The sequence below is a fragment of the Barbus barbus genome, assembly GCF_936440315.1.
Source record: "Barbus barbus genome assembly, chromosome: 30".
Taxonomy (NCBI): domain Eukaryota; kingdom Metazoa; phylum Chordata; class Actinopteri; order Cypriniformes; family Cyprinidae; genus Barbus; species Barbus barbus.
Window position 1 is genome coordinate 8,832,466 of NC_136758.1, and position 20,041 is coordinate 8,852,506.

At 36.2% G+C, this 20,041-nt stretch overlaps 1 protein-coding gene across 2 annotated transcripts; it reads left to right on the forward strand.

Annotated features, from left to right (window-relative positions):
* Positions 1-2,319: 2,319 nt before the first annotated feature.
* Positions 2,320-20,021, forward strand: ganc (glucosidase, alpha; neutral C). 2 transcript variants are annotated; one of them, XM_079385903.1, is made up of 25 exons: positions 2,320-2,621; positions 2,835-2,897; positions 3,026-3,128; positions 5,684-5,811; positions 5,921-6,097; positions 6,206-6,227; positions 6,310-6,376; positions 7,195-7,291; positions 7,433-7,616; positions 7,782-7,926; positions 9,121-9,356; positions 9,430-9,556; positions 9,719-9,798; positions 9,963-10,106; positions 10,179-10,275; positions 10,371-10,472; positions 11,327-11,570; positions 11,672-11,736; positions 12,121-12,197; positions 12,286-12,360; positions 12,450-12,563; positions 14,150-14,262; positions 14,468-14,592; positions 14,689-14,733; positions 19,995-20,021. In XM_079385903.1, exons 1-25 carry the CDS (start codon positions 2,587-2,589, stop codon positions 20,003-20,005), a joined length of 2,676 nt encoding a protein of 891 aa, XP_079242029.1. In that variant the 5' UTR covers positions 2,320-2,586; the 3' UTR covers positions 20,006-20,021. The 2 variants fall into 2 exon arrangements, with proteins under 2 accessions (XP_079242029.1, XP_079242028.1); XM_079385902.1 differs by lacking the exon at positions 19,995-20,021 and having other exon boundaries at positions 14,689-15,367.
* Positions 20,022-20,041: the final 20 nt, after the last annotated feature.

The window sequence follows — 20,041 nt, forward strand, 5'->3', positions numbered from 1 at the left end:
AAATAAAATAAAATTTATAATAAAACCAACATCATTTAAAGAGCGATCCTTGATATAATAACCCATAATTACATGTTTATAAGATAAAGAAAATGTTTTTAGAATATTATCAGCAATGAAAACCTTCACATTATTCCAAAACTCATGGGTATATTGGCAGGACCAAAAGAAATGAAAAATTGTTTCAGTGGAGCATTCACAAAAAGAGCATTTCAAATCAATATCAATTTAAAATTTTTGTAGGAATACCTTTGTAGGATAAACTCTATGAATTAATTTATATGAAATTTCCTTAACCTCATTTGTAAGGAGGAATTTTTGAGGTAATGACCAAACTTGAGTCTAATTTACATTATTAAAGATACTGTTCCAATAAAAAAATCACATAAGGTATAAAAATAATCTCTTTCAGAAACAAGGATCTAATTTTATAATTGTTAGGCTTTAATCCAGAGAAACAGACAGAGCCGACTGAGGTATGTTCAGTAGGAGGACAGACAGAAAGTGTGGATGTATATACACTGCCTTTGAACAGCATATGTACACCTGCAGGTATGGCCTTAGTAAGCACCTTCAATTCTTTTAAAGTGATAGATATTTTGTATCTTGAGACAAAGTCTGCAAACGTAAATAAATTCCCTTCATTATTAAATAACTGATTCACTAATAACAATCCATTACTAAACCAATTGTGAAAAAATAAAAACTTATTTCTATACAGAATATTGGCATTATTCCAAATAAGAAAACTGTGAGGGGAGAAGTTGTTTATAAATAAGACTCCAGGTAGCAAGTACTTGTTGGTGAAATTGAGATTTTTTACAAGTTTTTCAATTTTATAATTCATAATCAATTAGATTATTCAAAACACATTTTAATCTTTTTGATAAAACCAAAGCAATAATTTTATAATCGTTATTTAGCAATGTAACTGGTCGCCAATTATCAATTAACAAGGGATCTTTATTTGGTTTTGAGATTAAAGTTATAAATCCTTGACACAAAGTCGGAGGAAGCAAGGCTCTGCCTATACTCTCTTTAAAAATCTCAAACAAGAAAGGGGATAAAGGTTTGCTAAATGCTTTATAAAACTCAACTGATTCAGTGATGAGAACAGCAATCCCTTTTTAATGCAAATCATTTTTTTGTTTGTTTGTTTTTGTTGTTTGTATTATTACCTCTTTTATAAATTTACAAATCAGAACATTTGAACTGGATTCTCATTCAGTCTTTAAACAATATAAGGAGAAAAGTATCTCCCTTTGCACTGAAAGAGGCTGTAAACCTTTATTTTCTTCCAGTTCCATTCACCTTAATTATGGTAGGGCATCCCTCGTAGTTTAAGTGGGTGGATGAACAGTCTTCCGCCATTTTGGAGAGTATCACAACGCATATGCGTGCTTTCCCCAGAATGTAATCAACTTTATCAGCACCGTTTACGCTAAGCATGCACGTGTTTTCTCAAAGTCCCTTTAAGGGCAGGCTATTCTATAGTCTTTGGTTTTCTCCTGAACGTAAAAATCATACAATATTTTGGGTGAACTCCCTTTAAGTTTCTTTAAAAGTTATTAAATAATATATGATCCCTTTTGTAGGAAGGTAAACAAAAATGTACAAAATATTAATTTTACATAAATGCAGTCAAAACAGCTTGTGAATTAGGCTATTTGCTATCCGGAAATTAACGTCTTGCTTTCAGACAGGAATACGTTGGCTTTTTTGTGTCGTGTAGGCCTATATTTCCTATATGTGATGTCCAATAAATAGTAAAAAGTGCATAAAAAACATTTCTTTCATTTCTGAGGAGGAAAATGAAGGATTAAAAAATAGAATACAAGGAAAGGCTACATGGTTCCAAATAGAATACAAGAAAGAATACATGGTTCCACTTGCCCTCTTATCTTATAACATGTCATTCAAATAGGCAGTTCTCAAAAAAATGTCAACACTATTTTTAAAATATAAAATGAAGAACACTATTTCATCGACTGTTCAATCGCGGACCACGATGGCAGCGTGACATTTCGACACAAAATGTCACAGGGTTCAAAGAACTACAAGCGAAAACCAGTAGAACGGCATTTAGTAGAACAGTACAGTTAACAAATAGGCGTGGCTTTAGCCCAAATTTTTTTTATTTATTTTTGGTCAAGTACGTTTTGTCAATTTTCTCATATACTATTATCTCAGTGGCATACCTAAGGTGTTAATTATTGTCAGCTGCTTATTACAGTTGCCGAAGTAGCGTATGGTCTGATACTTGTTACTTTTCTCAACGCTATTCAGGAAGGACCAATCACAGCCATTAGTGATAAATATACACAAGAAGATTAAATGTATTCTTATACAGACCGATGACTCAAGCTCCCGATTGTATGTCAGAAATTAATATTTTAATATTAATATCACAAACGTTTTCAAGTACCTCAAGTAACACTTGAAAACTTGAATGCGGCTAAACAGATGATGTCAACTGTCTGAGCCATCATGCGCCCCTTGGAGGAATGTTACTTTGTGTCAGTACATTTCCTGGCAGTAGCTAGTTTGTCGCCTATCATCAAATAACTTCCTTCATTTGGCGGAATCATGGAGGTGAATGTTTCAACTGAATCTTTTGAGAGGTAAATTACAATGAAGCCACGTTGGAACGATGTTTATGGTCACACATAACGTGACAAAAAGCACGTTGTTTAATCTGTTTGCGATATGTGTTGTCATTACTGTCTTGCAGGACATGTTGCAGGATATGCTTAAAGATCACTGTATTAGAAGTATTAAATCAGAACTGTAATATGCACTGCTTATGTTATACTGTGTATAACATTATATTACAGCATCGTGCCGGGTGGTGAGTTTCAAGAGAAGTATAAGAAAAACAGTGACATAATATTCTACAGGTATATTTCATTATTATTATTAAATATTTAACATTATTTAGGAACTAAGTCTCTTTAGTCAATACATATTTAATACATTTAATCAGTTTGATTTATTTATTATTTCTGACCTTTGAACTCTACCATAGGAGACAGAGAGATAAAGCAGTGTCTCAGTACTTTGCCTCCTTTGAAACTTTAGTACTCACAGATACAGGAGCCAGTCTGGAGCTCTGTGAACGGGACTCTCAGGTGGACTGACATTGCTTTTCTTTTTCTTTTTTCTCTCCTTTTTCATATACACTCACTCTTTTGCTTGCTGTTGGGACAGTATGGTTGTCCGAATGTTTAGCACGTTTGCTTAATTTGATATTATTTTTTAATTCTGCTTTCGAAAGCCTGGGACATAATCATTAGTTAAAATCAAATATATTATTTTATTTTTATTTTAAGGAATAAACAAATTTGTTTCATATTTTGGAAATGGATTCTCACATAAGGGAATCATAATTAAGGGGTCCCAGGGCATTGAAACGATTGAAAACTGCTGGTCTAGGCTGACCAACAATTACAAACATAAAAAATCATGTTTAATGCAGTACAATACATTATTCATAAATATGTTCATTCAGTACCATGGTTGCATACACTACCAAGTTTGGGGTTATTAAATTAAAATATTATTGGGGTTATTTAATTAAAACATTTTTGCTCAGCTAGGCTGCATTTATTTTGATCAAATATGCAGTATATTTTGATCAAATATAACAGTAATACTGTCAAATATTATTACAAGTGAAAATAAATGTATTCTATTTTAGTATATTTTAAAACTAATTTATTTCAATGCAAAGCTGAAATCAGTGTCACATGATCCTTCATAAATCATTCTAATATGCTGATTTGGTGCTCAATAATCATTTCCTATTATTATCAATGTTGATAATATTTTTGTGGGAAATGTGATATATGATTGATTTGATCAGTTTTTTTATATAAATCTTTTTTTTTTACATTATAAATGTCTTTACTGTCACTTTTGATCAATTGAATATGTATTGTCTGAATATTAAAACATAAAAAAAAAAAAATGACAGACCCCATACTTTTGAATGGTAGTATATATCAAAGTAGCATAGTATTAGCATTGTATACCACCATTTGTAAAAGTTGCTGCTTTGTTAGAGTTTGTGTAAAATATTACAAAAATAACCAAAATTATGTCCATATTTATACAACCCGAATTCCGGAAATGTTGGGACGTTTTTTTTATTTATTTGAATAAAATGAAAACTAAAAGACTTTCAAATGTTTAAATGGATACATTTTACACTTTCATCCACTAAATGAGCTCAGTTCAAATTTGACGCCTGCTACAGGTCTCAAAAAATTTGGCACGGGGGCAACAAAGGGCTGAAAAAGCAAGAAATTTCGAAAAGTTTCAGCTAGTTGAACATCTAGCAATTACATCAGGTCTGTAACATGATTAGCTATAAAAGGGATGTCTTAGAGAGGCAGAGTCTCTCAGAAGTAAAGATGGACAGAGGCTCTCCAATCTGTGAAAGAGTGCGTAAATAGATTTTGGAATACTTTAAAAACAACGTTCCTCAACTTCAAATTGCAAAGGCTTTGCAAATCTCATCATCTACAGTGCATGACATCATCAAAAGTTTCAGAGAAACTGGAGAAATCTCTGTGCATAAGGGACAAGGCGAAGACCTTTGTTGGATGCCCGTGGTCTTCAGGCACTCAGACGACACTGCATCACTCAACGGCATGATTCTTTCATTGACATTACTAAATGGGCCCAGGAATACTTCCAGAATCCACTGTCGGTAAACACAATCCGCCGTGCCATCTGCAGATGCTAACTAAAGCTCTATCATGCAAAAAGGAAGCCATATGTGAACATGGTCCAGAAGCGCCGTCGTGTCATGGGGGCCAAGGCTCATTTAAAATTGACTGTTTCAAAGTGGAAAATTGTTCTATGGTCAGACGAGTCCAAATTTGACATTCTTTTTGGAAATCACGGACGCCGTGTCCTCCGGGCTAAAGAGGAGGGAGACTTTCCAGCGTGTTATCAGCATTCAGTTCAAAAGCCAGCATCCCTGATGGTATGGGGGTGCATAAGTGCATATGGTATGGGCAGCTTGCATGTTTTGGAAGGCACTATGAATGCTGAAAGGTATATAAAGGTTTTAGAGCAACATATGCTCCCCTCCAGAAGACGTATAGTTCAGCAGGACAATGCAAAACCACATACTGCAGCTATTACAACATCATGGCTTCGTAGTAGAAGAGTCCACGTGCTGAATTGGCCTGAATCTTTCACCTATAGAGGACATTTGGCGCATCATTAAACGAAAAATACGTCAAAGGCGACCACAAACTCTTCAGCAGCTGGAAACCTATATCAGGCAAGAATGGGACCAAATTCCAACACCAAATCTCCAGAAACTCATAACCTCGATGCTCAGACGTCTTCAAAGTGTTTTGAAAAGAAGAGGAGATGCTGGTAAACATGTCAACTATTTTGAGACCTGTAGCAGGCATCAAATTTGAAATTAGCTCATTTTGTGCATAAAGTTGTAAAATGTCCCAGTTTAAACATTTATGTTTTCTATGTTTTCTTGTGAATAAAATATTGCCTCATTTGATTTGAAATTATTTTAGTTTTCATTTTATTCAAATAAAAAACATCCCAACATTTCTGGAATTCAGGTTGCAATAGGAATAGCAGGATTTTTTCAAAGATTAAGTAAAAATATCAAAACATAACCGTGAAAGAAATTGTTTGCACCTTACAGGATCGGCTGTGTCTTCAAATACGGGCAACCCAAAGTGGAACAGTCAGAGTGTCTCTTGATGAGCTACAGCCAGTGAAACCACGCTACCATGTTTCAGATGTACCGGTTGGAGAGCTGAAATATGAGCCGTAAGCCATCAACTTTATAATTCTTCTCAACAGGTGTAACACCTCAATTATCTTCACAAATCTCTTCTAGATCTGCTACTCCCAGTTATTCATTGTTATTCCTTTGCAGGCTAAGAGTTCATTGGAAGAGAGAGGACTGTGTATGTCTAACTTGGGGTCTGGGACAGTACAAGATGCTGGTTTCCTTTTCTCCTTTCAAACTGGAGATTTCATGTGATGGAGAGGAGATTGTCACTCTCAACCCAGAAAACAAACTCTACTTTGAGACTCTGCAAGATCCAACTAGGTATCAGGAGCAATATATGATATTGTTGTTTCATACCCCCTCAAAAACCCATTTGGAAATGCTTGCTAATGTTGGTTTTTCCCAATTAACAATATACATTTGTTCCAGGTCATCTTCAGATTCATGCCAGGTGAGAATTTAGGCTTTAATGTGAAAATGTATTATTGAGAGAGCTTTCTTGTTTGACAAATGATGTGTTTCCATCTCAAAAGGACGATGAAAATCAATGTGGGCTGTGGAAGGAAACTTTCAGACAGTTTGAGGACATTAAAGCAAATGGTGAATCGCCATAACATATATATCTCCATTGTTCATTTTCAAACTGTAATGAAACTTGTATTATTATTAAGGGTGTTTGTATTACTAATCATGCATATTGAGGGTTAGGGATTTAAACAAACCCTTAAAGACCCATTTATATCAAGGCAATAACTGTAATTATAACCAAATCTATGAAGTTTTAATAATCGTTCTAATTCTGTAAGAATGGTGAAGTCCACACCACAACTACAGCGTAACAATAACAATCTTTATATAACTTTCATAACAATTTTTTTCCAGCTGATGAATGATAAAAATCTTGCCAGTCAGAACACACTCAACTTTAAAGAGCTTGAACGTTTAAAGAGCCAGATGACAAAACTGAAGAGCACGCTTATTATAAACAGAATGTTATTGTATGTTGGTGTGGACGCTAATATACTAATGTTATACATGTAGTTATATTTCTTGATGTAAACAGACCAATGGCGCAAAATATTCCCAATGCATTCCCTCCTCATTCCCTTCTCTGTGGGCTGTGCTTTGTGCATCACTCCACTATTGACATTGAAGAACGGACCTTTTATGCTTGCAAAATTTCACAAAAAAATCTTGCTAATAAGACCTTGCCTTAATTATTTAACTTTGGTGTGTATCTTGAGCACCAGAAATATCATAGAGACTTTGGACTCTACTTCTGACATACAGCAACGCCCTGGAAGCCACCTAGGACACCCTAACATCATGCCTGCGAGTTACATAAGCAAGCACAATCCACATTTTCTGGTTCTGTGTAGTTACATTATAACATATGATTGCTAATGTCTTTAATTTAGGTCCTAGTTCTGTGGGGATGGACTTAAGTCTCCATGGGTTCAACCATACGTATGGTCTTCCTGAACATGCTGATACCCTGGTGTTGAAGGACACAAGGTAGTTCACTTCATAAAATATCTCAAACGCATTCAAAAACTAATGTGGTTGAGAACTATCCATTCTTAGAAGACAAACTAAACAGAATAGATTCTTGCCTGACATAATGCAGTCAAACACAAATTTTGTTTTACTTCACAGTCTCACTGAGGCGTATCGGCTGTACAACTTGGATGTGTTTGGCTATGACATCAATAGCAGGTTGGGTCTTTATGGTTCTGTCCCCTTCCTGCTAGCTCACAAGCTGGAGAGGACAGCTGGAGTGTTCTGGCTGAACGCCTCTGAGACTCTGGTTGATGTCAAGTACAACCCAGAGCCAAATGAGGTGCAGTCCCATTATTTATTTAACTGTAGACAAAACATTTTTGGAAACAATTATGGTAGTGTGGCATACTGCAAAGCTTTCAGAAAATAGTTAAATGGCTAAATCAATAAAATAGTAAAAATGTGCATTTTAAGATGTGTTTTGTTTCTTTTGTTGTCTGAACAGGGAGAGGATGAACCACAAGGGAAGAAAAGCAAGATCTCACCACAAACCAATGTGAGATGGATATCAGAGAGCGGCACAATCGACTGTTTCATTTTTCTGGGACCCACAGCTGCCCAGGTGTTCTCTCAGTACGCTCAACTTACAGGTACTGACTATACCCCAAATATTGTCAGCGGTGGTATAACCAAAAGCTAACATTAGGACTTCTGTAGTTTTTTCTCATTGATTTAATTACAAAAATAAAAATAAATAAATCATAATCAGTGTGTATTAATTTGTAATATTTTACTGTATTATATTTTTTTTATAATTTCTTTAGATTTTTGTGCAGTCCTCCCTGTTAACAATAGTTAAAGCTGCAGTCCGTAACTTTTGGTGCTCTAGCGGTTAATAGACAGAACTGCGTGCGTGTTACGGAAAAAAGATTGTAGACGGAGCTACTTCTCTCTGTTTATGTCTATGACGAATCATGCAGGTACTTGGCTACTCCGCAGCGGTTCCACCAGTTCCAGTCTGAAATAGTCCGAAAATTCTAACTTATTATAGGTGTCCTGTAGTGATTCAAGATTAGCCAAAAACACGGTTTGGAAAAAGGATTCATGATGTAATTTAGTAAATTTTGAACACAAAAAAGGTTCCGGACTGTAGCTTTAAGAATATGTAATATAAGACTATCCACTATATTTTTCAACATAAAAATAAGCTATTTTCTTCGAATATGTGACCCTAACCCTAACTTCCGATTGATTAGCTGCTATAGATACAGTAAAAACTAGAAGAATGACAAAGTGCAGTAAAAGTAAAACTATTTGCGCTACAAACCAGTGTGTTTATTATTACGATAATAAATGAAAAACAATATGAAAGCAAATACCAATTTGCTCAAGCAGCGTAATGGACAATTTTTGTACAGCTAAAATAACTGAAACAGCCGACACAGGAAATCTCACACATTCAAGTAAGAAATGGCTGCTTATGTTAAAAATAAGGTGGATATAAATGTGGAGAGCTTATGTAGCCCCACCCCTTTTCAGCACTGCGCTCGTTGTCTTCTGTCTTCCCTTTGTATTCCCACAGAGTGAAGGCAAAGATGTACTAATGTATGAAAGAGATGCTTGTTTTAAAATGTGTACCGACATTTATGACATCCACTTTAAGCATTACAGTGCTCATGATAACTTTCATTAGCTCTAAATCCACTTCACCAGCTAATTACTTTTCAACAGCAATGCTACAGAGCTACCGCAGAAACGGAAGTTTAAAGACAGAATTCTATAGATGGCAGTGCACTTGTGTATCTGTAGGTCTATAAGTTCCTTTAGTATTTCTCTGCCAACAGGCTACCAGGCTCTTCCTCCACTCTTCTCTTTGGGTTATCACCAATGCCGCTGGAACTACGAGGACGAGGCAGATGTGAAAGAGGTGGATGCTGGATTTGACCTCCACGATATTCCGTATGATGTTATATGGTTGGACATAGAGCACACAAATGGGAAGCGCTACTTCACCTGGGATTCCAAGCTTTTTCCAAACCCAGCAGAACTACAGCATCACCTTCAGAAGAAGAACCGGAAGGTAAAATAATGGGATTTTAAAGTGAATGGCATAAAGTTATGCAGTTTATAATGTTTATTATATGCTTGTTTAGTTGGTCGTTATTAGTGATCCGCACATCAAGATTGATCCTGATTGGCCGCTTTACTGTGAAGCTAAAGAAGGGGGCCATTTTGTGAAGAATAGAGAAGGTGCTGTTTATGAAGGAACGTGTTGGCCCGGTAAGATCCAATATACATAAATTCTCTATTCCAAACCCAAATTTTTCAAAACTGTGTATAGTATCATACATTTAAATAATCCTATAGATTTATTTACACTAAGATGAAGTTTTAAATCAAATTTAACCTTCACATTTCAAGAAGTGATTACTGTTCCATCAGGTGAATCCTGTTATTTGGACTTCAGTAGCTCAAAGACAAGGTCATGGTATGCCAGACAGTTCTCTCTAAGCAAATATGAAGTGAGTCTCAATGTTTGGCCACTATTAAGATTTTATCTAACTGTACTGCTTGCTAAAAGTTACTGAACACTATTTGAGTGGTTCCTGAGCATATTTTGATCTAAAAACCAATTCAGTGTCTCATAGTCCTATAGATGACTGTTCTTTATCCATACTTGCAATAGGGCTCAACAGAATCTTTGTTTGTGTGGAATGACATGAATGAACCGTCTGTCTTTAACGGGCCAGAGCAGACAATGCCCAAAGATGCAGTTCACCACGGAGGATGGGAGCACAGGGAGCTACACAACTTATATGGCTTTTATCAGGTAAGCTCAGTCAAACCAGGCCTGCAATATAGATACAGACTATGGTTATAATGTTTTTTTCCTCCTTCACAGCATATGGCTACATTTGAGGGCTTATTAACCCGGTCAGGTGGCATGGAGAGGCCGTTTATCCTTTCACGCTCTTTCTTTGCTGGGTCTCAAAGATTAGGTAACCTCAAAATCAGATGACATTATGCTATGCCCATTGTGTTGATAGAGCCAGACTACACGACCCATAGCAACACTGAACTGTTTATGTCACAGGTGCCATCTGGACTGGGGATAATGTCGCTACTTGGGAGTACTTAAAGATTTCAATACCCATGCTGCTGTCGCTGAGTTTGACAGGAATACAGTTTTGTGGAGGTTCGACTAATAACGACACCATTTTTATGTCATTATTTTATCATATTTTACCCTTCAATATACAGTTGATTGTAATATTAATGTTTATAAATACTTACATTATATACTGCTGTTCAACAGTTTAAAGTTTAGTAAGATTTTATTTTAAAGAAATACTTTTATGGAGAAAGGAAGCATCAAAAGTGACAATAATAACATGTATAATGTTACAAATGCATTCGGTTTCAAATAAATGCTGCCCTTTTCAACTTTCTATTCATCATATTCTGAAAAAAAACAAATTTATATATATATATATATATATATAACTGTAGTTAGTAACATAAATTAGGTTATTCATTTTAGGTAATGTATTCTGACTACTTTTTAGATTACGGTTAGATTTTAGATTACTTTTTTATTAAACTTGTTTTTTTTACTTCCCATTAAATATACAGTGCTGATATAAAAAAGCAAAGATAAATATGTGTATATATAATGTATATGTGTATATATATATATTTTTTTTTTTCACACAAAAAATATTACACTGTGTTGAACACTCAAAATAATAAGAAATGTTTCTTGACACTGAAGATTGGAGTAATGGCTGCTGAAAATTCTGCTTTGCCATCACAGGAATAAATTATATTTTAAAATATATTAAAATGGAAAACAGTTATTTTAAATGAATCTTTCACAATATTACTGTTTCACTGTACATTTGGTCAAAGAAGCAGCACTGGTGAGCATAAGAGACTTATTTCAAAAACATAAAAAAAAATTCTGGCCCCAAACTTTTGAATGGTACATGTTTTTGAACAGGCATAAGGTTCAGAATCACTGATTGAATATGATTTTGTATGTGCGTGCAGCTGATGTAGGGGGCTTTGTGCAGGATCCAGACCCTGAGCTTCTGGTCCGCTGGTACCAAGCAGGTGCTCTTCAGCCATTTTTCAGGGGACACTCTGCTAAAATGACCAAGCGGCGTGAGCCCTGGCTGTTTGGGGACGATGTGACCTCTGCGATCCGCTCTGCTGTTCAGGACAGATACCGTCTCCTGCCGTACTGGTACACTCTGTTTCACCAAGCACACACGTCAGCTCTGCCTCCCATCAGGTACTGCATTTTCTTGTTAGTGCAGGAGACGGGAAAGATGCATGTTGTATTCTCCAGGCCTGTTCCAACCTCCATCTTTTTTTCTGTGTGTTTCCTCTTAGACCTCTTTGGGTAGAGTTCCCCAACGATACAAGCATGTTTGCTGTGGAGAACCAGTACATGATTGGTAAACATGACCAGATCAGCTGTGTAATACGGCTAATAAAGTCGTTATCAGTGGTGGAATTTTTTACTTTTTTATTTTTACTTTGTTAATGTACATAAGTACAAATATTTACAGAGCCCTCCACATGAAAGAAAATATATATTGTGGCCATGAATTAAGAATTTGTTCCCACAGCTTTTGTTGTTGGCCACATTTTATTAATTCCATCCTTTGTTTTAGTTAAATTGCGATGATGTTGTAGTAATGTTACTTTTGTTTTAATTGTGGTCACAATTTAACTAAAATGAGTGGCATCTACCACTGGTTATTTAATCATAATTATATAATTCTTAAAACATAGCAGTCCAATGTCCAATACCATTCTAACTAACGGATATTTTACAGGCGGTGCTCTCCTTGTGTGCCCTGTGACAGATCCTGGGGTCACAGAGGTCAAGGTTTTGCTCCCAGGGTCTGATGAGGTAAGCCTATGTTCCATATGAATTGGACAATATACATTGTACTGGAGGTTAAAGTGCATTCATAAAAGATGTTTTGTTTATTTGAAAGCTGTGGTACGACACAAACACGGCAGCGGTACACAAGGGTGCCAGAACTCTGGATCTGCCAGTGACCCTGAACACTGTGAGTGACTCCCATTACATCTGTGATACAGCAGTCAACTGAATTCTAGTATTCTTACAGGGTTATTCATGCTATATCCTCTGTGTTAGGTGCCCGTGTTCCAGCGTGGGGGGACAGTGGTGCCCAGGAGAGCAGGTTGTGGGTCCAGTACATTAGACTTACAGCAGCATCCGATCACTCTCACTGTGGCCCTGGACAGTAAGGTGACCACATGACAATACAACAGAAAGTACTGGGTTGTAACATAGTACGGGTCAGAGATGCGATTTTAATATCAATATATACGCTACCGTTCAAAAGTTTGGGGTTAGCAAGATTTTTAATACAGGGGTCAGTAAGGGAATTAATACTTTTTTTTCCGGCAAAGATGCATTAAATAGATCAAAAGATTTCTGTTTCAAATAAATGTTGCTCTCTTGAACTTTCTATTTATCAGTGAATACTGAAAAAAACTGTATCATAGTTTCCACTAAAATGTTAAATAGCACAACTGTTTTCAACATTGATAATGAGTGTTTCAATGTTTCTTGAGCATCAAATCAGTATATTAGAATGATTTCTGAAGGCTCATGTGACACTGAAGACTGGAGTGATGATGCTGAAAATTCAGTTTTGCCTTCATAGAAAAATTGATGTAATTTTAAAATATTTTGGTTAGTTACTTAAGGATCATTTACATATACTATAGTAAGTACATGTAATGTGTAACAAGAACACATCAAGAAAAAAATCTTACCAAGTTTTTGCTTTTTGCCCAGCCCTAAGACATAATATACTGTATATGATTCAGTTTGATTTGCATATTCATGTTGTTCAGTATTTATGTGGCACTCTAAAGCAGGGTTCCCCAAAGAAGTGTGTACTAGGTTCTCTTTATTACATTTGCATACATTTTCAACATTTTTTGAATATGTTTACAATATTTTACCAGTATTTTGACAACAAAAGCTCAATGATTTGAAATGTTATTAACTTGACGATTTTGAAAGTGAAGAATATGAGACATAAACATTAGTATTGTAAATTGTAGTGTAAACAATAATTGTTATCTATTGTCAAATATAATTTTTTTGCAATACAGTTGTAATTTACAACAGTAATCTAATTCTGTCTTCATTTTTATAATTAGAGTTAATATAGCTAATAATAAAAAATAAGAAAAATAATTGTATTAAAAATGTAAGTACCTTTTTTTAACTGTGTACTTGTAAATCATGTGACCGTTAACTGTCACCAGAGAACTGTTAATATGCGAACATTCAATTTTGTTAAGTTTTGCTCTAAATTATTTGAAATGATACATGTCCAAAAAACATGGTATTTCATTGCCCCGTTCACACAAAGCACGATAACGATATAGTTCTAAAAATCGTTCTCAGTAGTATTACAGAATAGCAGCGTCCACATCACAACTATAACGATAAAGGCACAGAGAAATGATATCGTTGGAATCACTTCCAGAACGATTTTTTTCCAGCTGATGAATGATAAAAATACTGACAGCCAATCAGAATCCATCCTGCTATAATGTGCTCGAGAATTTAAAGTGGCAGATGAGCGTGCGCTTCGAATAAACAGACGATATCGTTCGCTGGTGTGGATGCTAGTATTGTTATCTTTATCGTTAACGTGCTTGGTGTGAACGGGGCTTTAAAGAATCATGGTTGTATATAGTTGGAAAGTTTTGTTAAGGGCTCATAGTCAGATCTTTAAGCCATGCAATGATAAATGAGATTTGAACACACATAATTATAGACCATTGATTTTGATTCTATGTTTTGTATTATAGGGCAATGCTGATGGATTTCTTTATCTGGACGATGGCCACTCTTTTAATTACAGAGACCAAATGCAGTTCTGTCTGCGCCGTTTTACCATGCGAGCTGGCAAGCTTGTCAGCAGGTAATGAATCAACATTGCTTTTAATTTCCTTCAATCAATCAATCCGTCTGTCTGTTTGTTCGTTCGTTCCTTGGGGGCTATTTACTAGGAATGGGAAATGTGATGAAAAAATAGACATTTTATATAAAAAAAAATAGGACTGGTTATATTGCATTGTGTGTTTGAGAGCTCAATATGCCATTCTCCTTGTGCTATGTGTTTTCAGCTGTGCTGATGATCAAGGCTTGTTTGTCTCAGATGACAAAGTGGAATCAGTGGCCATTCTTGGTCTGAATAGCTTGAAAAGAAAACTCAAATCGGGTGTGAAGAGGCCAAAAGTTTCCTTCTGTGGTAACTATTAGTGGAATACGTCATACATAAATAATGTGATGTTAGATGTAAACCAGAGAGTTGTTAGTCACTAAACCTTCTCTTTCTCTCTTTAAGGTGCACCGAAGACAGCAGTCACATTTGAATTTGATGCAAAGCGAGGTGTGTTAACTTTAACTGGACTGGACCTAGAAATACACAAAGACTGGGAAATAGTAATCTAGTGGATGGTATTTTTCAAATTACCAGGATTTTTTAAATTATTATTTTACACTAAAATTTGGTTGTTTTACGGTATTTCAGATGCTTACCTTAAAAAGTCAAAACAACTTGCAATTGCAATAAAACATTTGGATAATTAAATCAGCACTTTAAAAATGGAATGTAATATTAAAGATTCCCTCCTCAATGATCGTCTACCTCAAGAAATCTAATAACATGATATGATTTTAATAGCTGGATTCTTTAAGATCAATTATTAGCCATACTTTGCCATACTTACGTGAGACCGTAGAGTTGACATGATGGAGGTGAAATAAGTTTTCAAAATATTGTGCAAATATCTTAATTTGTAAATAAAGAATTCTCAAAGAGTGATGTTTTTATGATTCAAAAGTTTAGGGTTAGTAAGATTATTTTTTTAAAGAAATTATTTTTATTCAGCAAAGATGCAATAAATTGATCAACAGTGAAATTTATAATGATAACATAGAATTGTACTTAAATCAATTCTGTTTATCAAAGAATTCTGAAATAAAAAATGTCTCCACAAAAATAATAAAAGAAATATTACTTGAGCACCGAATCATATATTTTACAATATAACTCTTTTGCTGTATTTTTGATTAAATAAATGGAGCCTTGATGAGAATAAAAGACATTTTAAAAAATGTTACCAACCACAAACTTTTAAACCCTATTGTATGATACAACTGAACAGTTGGTTACAAAAGAGGGTCACTTATTATCCACTTATTTGATAAAGTGACATAATATAGACAGTTTTGTTAAGTTTGGTCAAGCCTGCTGTCGTTATGCTGAGAGTGCTTAATGCTGAAGTCTATTGAGAACAGGTTTAAAGGCTGTGAATGCCTTCTGCTGAGGTAGGCCATCTCACTGGCCTCTCTTTGCAAGGCCGCTCTCCTTTGTGTCACCCTACAATGGCGGCACGAGAGCGCAACTGTCGCCCAATACGCATTGTTCATCAGCCAATGGGAGCAATCCAAAGAGAAGACTGTAGCAGTTTGTGTATGTATGCAGGTGTGTTTGTGTGTACGTGTTTGTGCACGTAAAAGGAAAAGGAGTGTGTTCACACATTTAGCAGGGCAACCAATCAGAGGTCAGCTGTTTGAATTTATGCCAGGGATTTTTGGCTTGTGAGACTTAAGTTGTGGTGGCAAAAGCCAGTATTTTCAATCCCTAAAAAAACACTGTCCCAGTGAGACAAGATGCCCTATACGCCATCTGGTTTTTTCTGCGACCGGTTAATCCGTGAAAGAGAGAGAAGAGATGGCGAAGGATCCCTGAGCAAACCCATTCGTTTCAGTGGCCAGGACTACAACACCCTCAAGCAGGAGTATCTCCAGAAGAAGACCCTTTTTGAGGATGAATCCTTCCCTGCCACTGTGGACTCCCTTGGCTTCAAAGAACTGGGCCACAAGTCCAACAAAGTCAAGAACATTGTCTGGAAGCGTCCCAAGGTAGGAGACAGAGGGCCTATGTCAGTTTGACTGGACTGGGACTATAGTGAGTGGGATGTGGTAATGGCACATGGGATGGATGAAGCAGCTCAACTAATGGGACGTCCCTAAAAAATGTATCGAATTGTTTGTAAATACACATTCATGGGCAATGATAATGCTTTGATGGCAAAAGATTTCAGAGAGAATGTGGGCCAAACTGGGGCTAGCTGTCACTTTTTTTAATGTGTGCGTGTGTGTTTAGAAGCCTGGTTTAAACACTTTTCCTTTGTGACAATCAAAAGAATAGCATATTAAAGGGTATTTGATGAGCTTTTAGTATAATTATTTATGAAGCACAAAGGAATTTATGAAATGCACAAATTAACATTTGCTATGCCAGGCATTCCCAAATGTTTTTCAAATGTTAACCCAAACCCCTTTGACCAAAAATATTTCCTTGAAATGCCAGCTGATGGTGTAAGTTAATATTTTAATCATTTAACAACACATTTGCATGTTAACTGTAAAATCACATTGTGAAATATAAAGTCGAAATTGAGAGAAATAGTCAAATTTGAGTTATAAAATTGCAAGAAAGAGTCACGATGAAATATAGTCAGAATTAAGAGAAATTAAAGTCACATTGTAAGAAACAGTATAGTTACATTTGCGAGAAATAGACATTGTACACATGAGGTATAAAATCAAATATACAATAAATATTCATACACTGAAATAAAGTTGCAATTGCAAAAAATACAGTCACATTGTGGAATATAAAGTTGCAATTGCCCGATAGAGTCACACTGAGATAAAGCTGCAATTGTGAGAAATATAAACATTGTGAGCTATAAAGCCACAATCGCAAATGCAAAATATAAATTTCACACTGTGAGATAAGTCGCAATTTCATGAAATAAAGTCACATTGTGAGATATAAAGTTGCAATTATGATTAAAGTCACATCATAAGATATGGTATGGCAACATATTGTGAGATATTTATTTATTTATTTATTTAGTCATTTAGCAGACGCTTTTATCCAAAGCGACTTACAAATGAGGACATAAGAAGCAATCAAAACCAACAAAAGAGCAACAACGTGCAAGTGCTATTACAAGTCTTGGTTAGCCTAACGCAGTACAGATAATTATTATTATTATTGTTATTTTTAATAAAAAGACATAGATAAAATACAATTAGAATAGATAGTGCTAGAGTTAGAGGGTCAAGTAAAGATGAAACAGATGAGTTTTTAGCCGTTTCTTGAAGATGGGTAAGGATTCGGCTGCTCGGATCGAGTTGGGCAGGTCATTCCACCAGATGGGAACAGTTAATGAAAAAGTCCTTGAAAGTGTTTTTCTGTGTCTTTGGGATGGTACAATAATTCGTTGTTCACTTGAAGAACGCAAGCTTCTAGAGGGCACATAAGTCTGAAGTAAAGAATTTAGGTAAAGGGGTGAAATATGATTTTATATTTTAGATATAAAATCATATAGTCACATTGTGAGATAAAGAGTCATGATTGCGAGAAATAGTGAGCTATAAAGTAGCAAATACATAAAACGGTAGCATTAAGAGATAAGAGTGCAAAAAATAAATTCACATTGTGGGATATAAAATCACAATTGTGAGAAATAAAGTCACGTGAGATATAAAGTAGATACAGTATAAAGTCGCATTTGAGTAGACATGAGATAAAAAATAAAAATAAAAAAAATCACAATTTGTGAAAAAGTCACATTGTAAGATATAAAGTTGCAACTGTGAGAAACACTTGTTTTTGCCCCATTTTTCATGCGCTGAACTCAAAGATCTAAGACTTTTTCTATGTATACAAAAGGCCTATTTCGCGCAAATATTTTTCACAAATCTGTCTAAATCTGTGTTAGTGAGCACTTCTCCTGAGATAATCCATCCACCTCACAGGTGTGGCATATCAAGATGCTGATTAGACAGCAGGATTATTGCACAAGTGTGCCTTAGGCTGGCCACAATAAAAGGCCACTCTAAAATGTGCAGTTTTACTGTATTGGGGGGGGGGTCCGGGAGGGTTTGAAAAACAGTTAGTATCTGGTGTGACCACCATTTTCCTCACACAGTGCAACACATCTCCGTCGCATAGAGTTGATCAGGTTATCCACTCCTCTTCAATGGCTGTGTGAAGTTGCTGGATATTGGCAGGAACTGGAACACGCTGTCGTATACGCCGATCCAGAGCATCCCAAACATGCTCAATGGGTTACATGTCCGGTGAGTATGCTGGCCATCCAAGAACTGGGATGTTTTCAGCTTCCAGGAATTGTGTACAGATCCTTGCAACATGGGGCCATGCATTATCATGCTGCAACATGAGGGGATGGTCGTGGATGAATTGCACAACAATGGGCCTCAGGATCTCACCACGGTATCTCTGTGCATTCAAAATGCCATCAATAAAATGCACCTGTGCTCGTAGGCCATAACATACGCCTGCCCATACCATAACCCCACCGCCACCATGGCCCACTTGATCTACAATGTTGACATCAGCAAACCGCTCACCCACACGACGTCATACATGCTGTCTGCCCTCTGCCCTGTATAGAAACCGGGATTCATCTGTGAAGAGAACACCTCTCCAAAGTGCCGGACGCCATCGAATGTGAGCATTTGCCCACTCAAGTCGGTTACGACGACCAACAAACTGCAATCAGGTTGAGACCCCGATGAGGACGTCAAGCATGCTGATGAACTTCCCTGAGACGGTTTCTGACAGTTTGTGCAGAAATTCTTTGGTTATGCAAACCGATTGTTGCAGCAGCTGTCGGGGTGGCTGGTCTCAGACGGTCTTGGAGGTGAAGATGCTGGATGTGGAGGTCCTGGGCTGATGTGGTTACATGTGGTCTGCGGTTGTGAGGCCAGTTGGATGTACTGCCAAATTCTCTGAAACGCCTTTGGAGACGGCTTATGGTAGAGAAATTAACATTCAATTCACGGGCAACAGCTCTGGTGGACATTCCTGCAGTGAGCATGCCAATTGCACGCTCCCTCAAAACTTACAACATCTGTGGCATTGTGCTGTGTGATAAAACTGCACATTTTAGAGTGGCCTTTTATTGTGGCCAGCCTTAGGCACACCTGTGCAATAATCATGCTGTCTAATCAGCATCTTGATATGCCACACCTGTGAGGTGGATGGATTATCTCGGCAAAGGAGAAGTGCTCACTAACACAGATATGCAAACAATATTTGAGAGAAATAGGCCTTTTGTGTACATAGAAAAAGGCTTAGATCTTTGAGCTCAGCTCATGAAAAATGGGGGCAAAATCAAAAGTGTTGCGTTTATAATTTTGTTCAGTGTAAAGTCACAATTTTGAGAAGTAGTCAAAATGTGAGATACAAAGTCATAATTATGAGAAATGAAATAAGTCACTTTGTAAGACAGAGTAAGTCACAATTGTAAAAAAATAAAGTTGCAATCATGATATCTGAAGTCACAATTACAAGAAATCAAATTCACAAAGAAATACACTTTTATTGTTATTATTATTTTTAATCTGACGTGGAAACAGTTTTCCATACTTCTAACTTCCAACTTTGTGACAGCTAGTCTGTCCATCGATTGATTCATCCAATCATTCAAAACATCAGAAATAATCAGAAACAGTATCAGTATTCATATCTCTGAATCTGTGTGTAATATTTCAAAGCTCTTGTATCAGTCATAAACAAACTCTTTGATGATTTGTGTCCTGCAGGAGATATGTGATAACCCACAGTTCATTGTCGGAGGCGCTAGCAGGAC

What these genes read in the sequence shown, in the direction of transcription:
- ganc (XM_079385902.1), top strand. Translation starts at nt 2,587, where the DNA reads ATGGAGGTGAATGTTTCAACTGAATCTTTTGAGAG. An exon ending in ACTTATATGGCTTTTATCAG is followed by an intron (nt 10,107 to 10,178) that starts GTAAGCTCAGTC and finishes CCTCCTTCACAG; the next exon opens with CATATGGCTACATTTGAGGG. An exon ending in GCTGGCAAGCTTGTCAGCAG is followed by an intron (nt 14,263 to 14,467) that starts GTAATGAATCAA and finishes ATGTGTTTTCAG; the next exon opens with CTGTGCTGATGATCAAGGCT.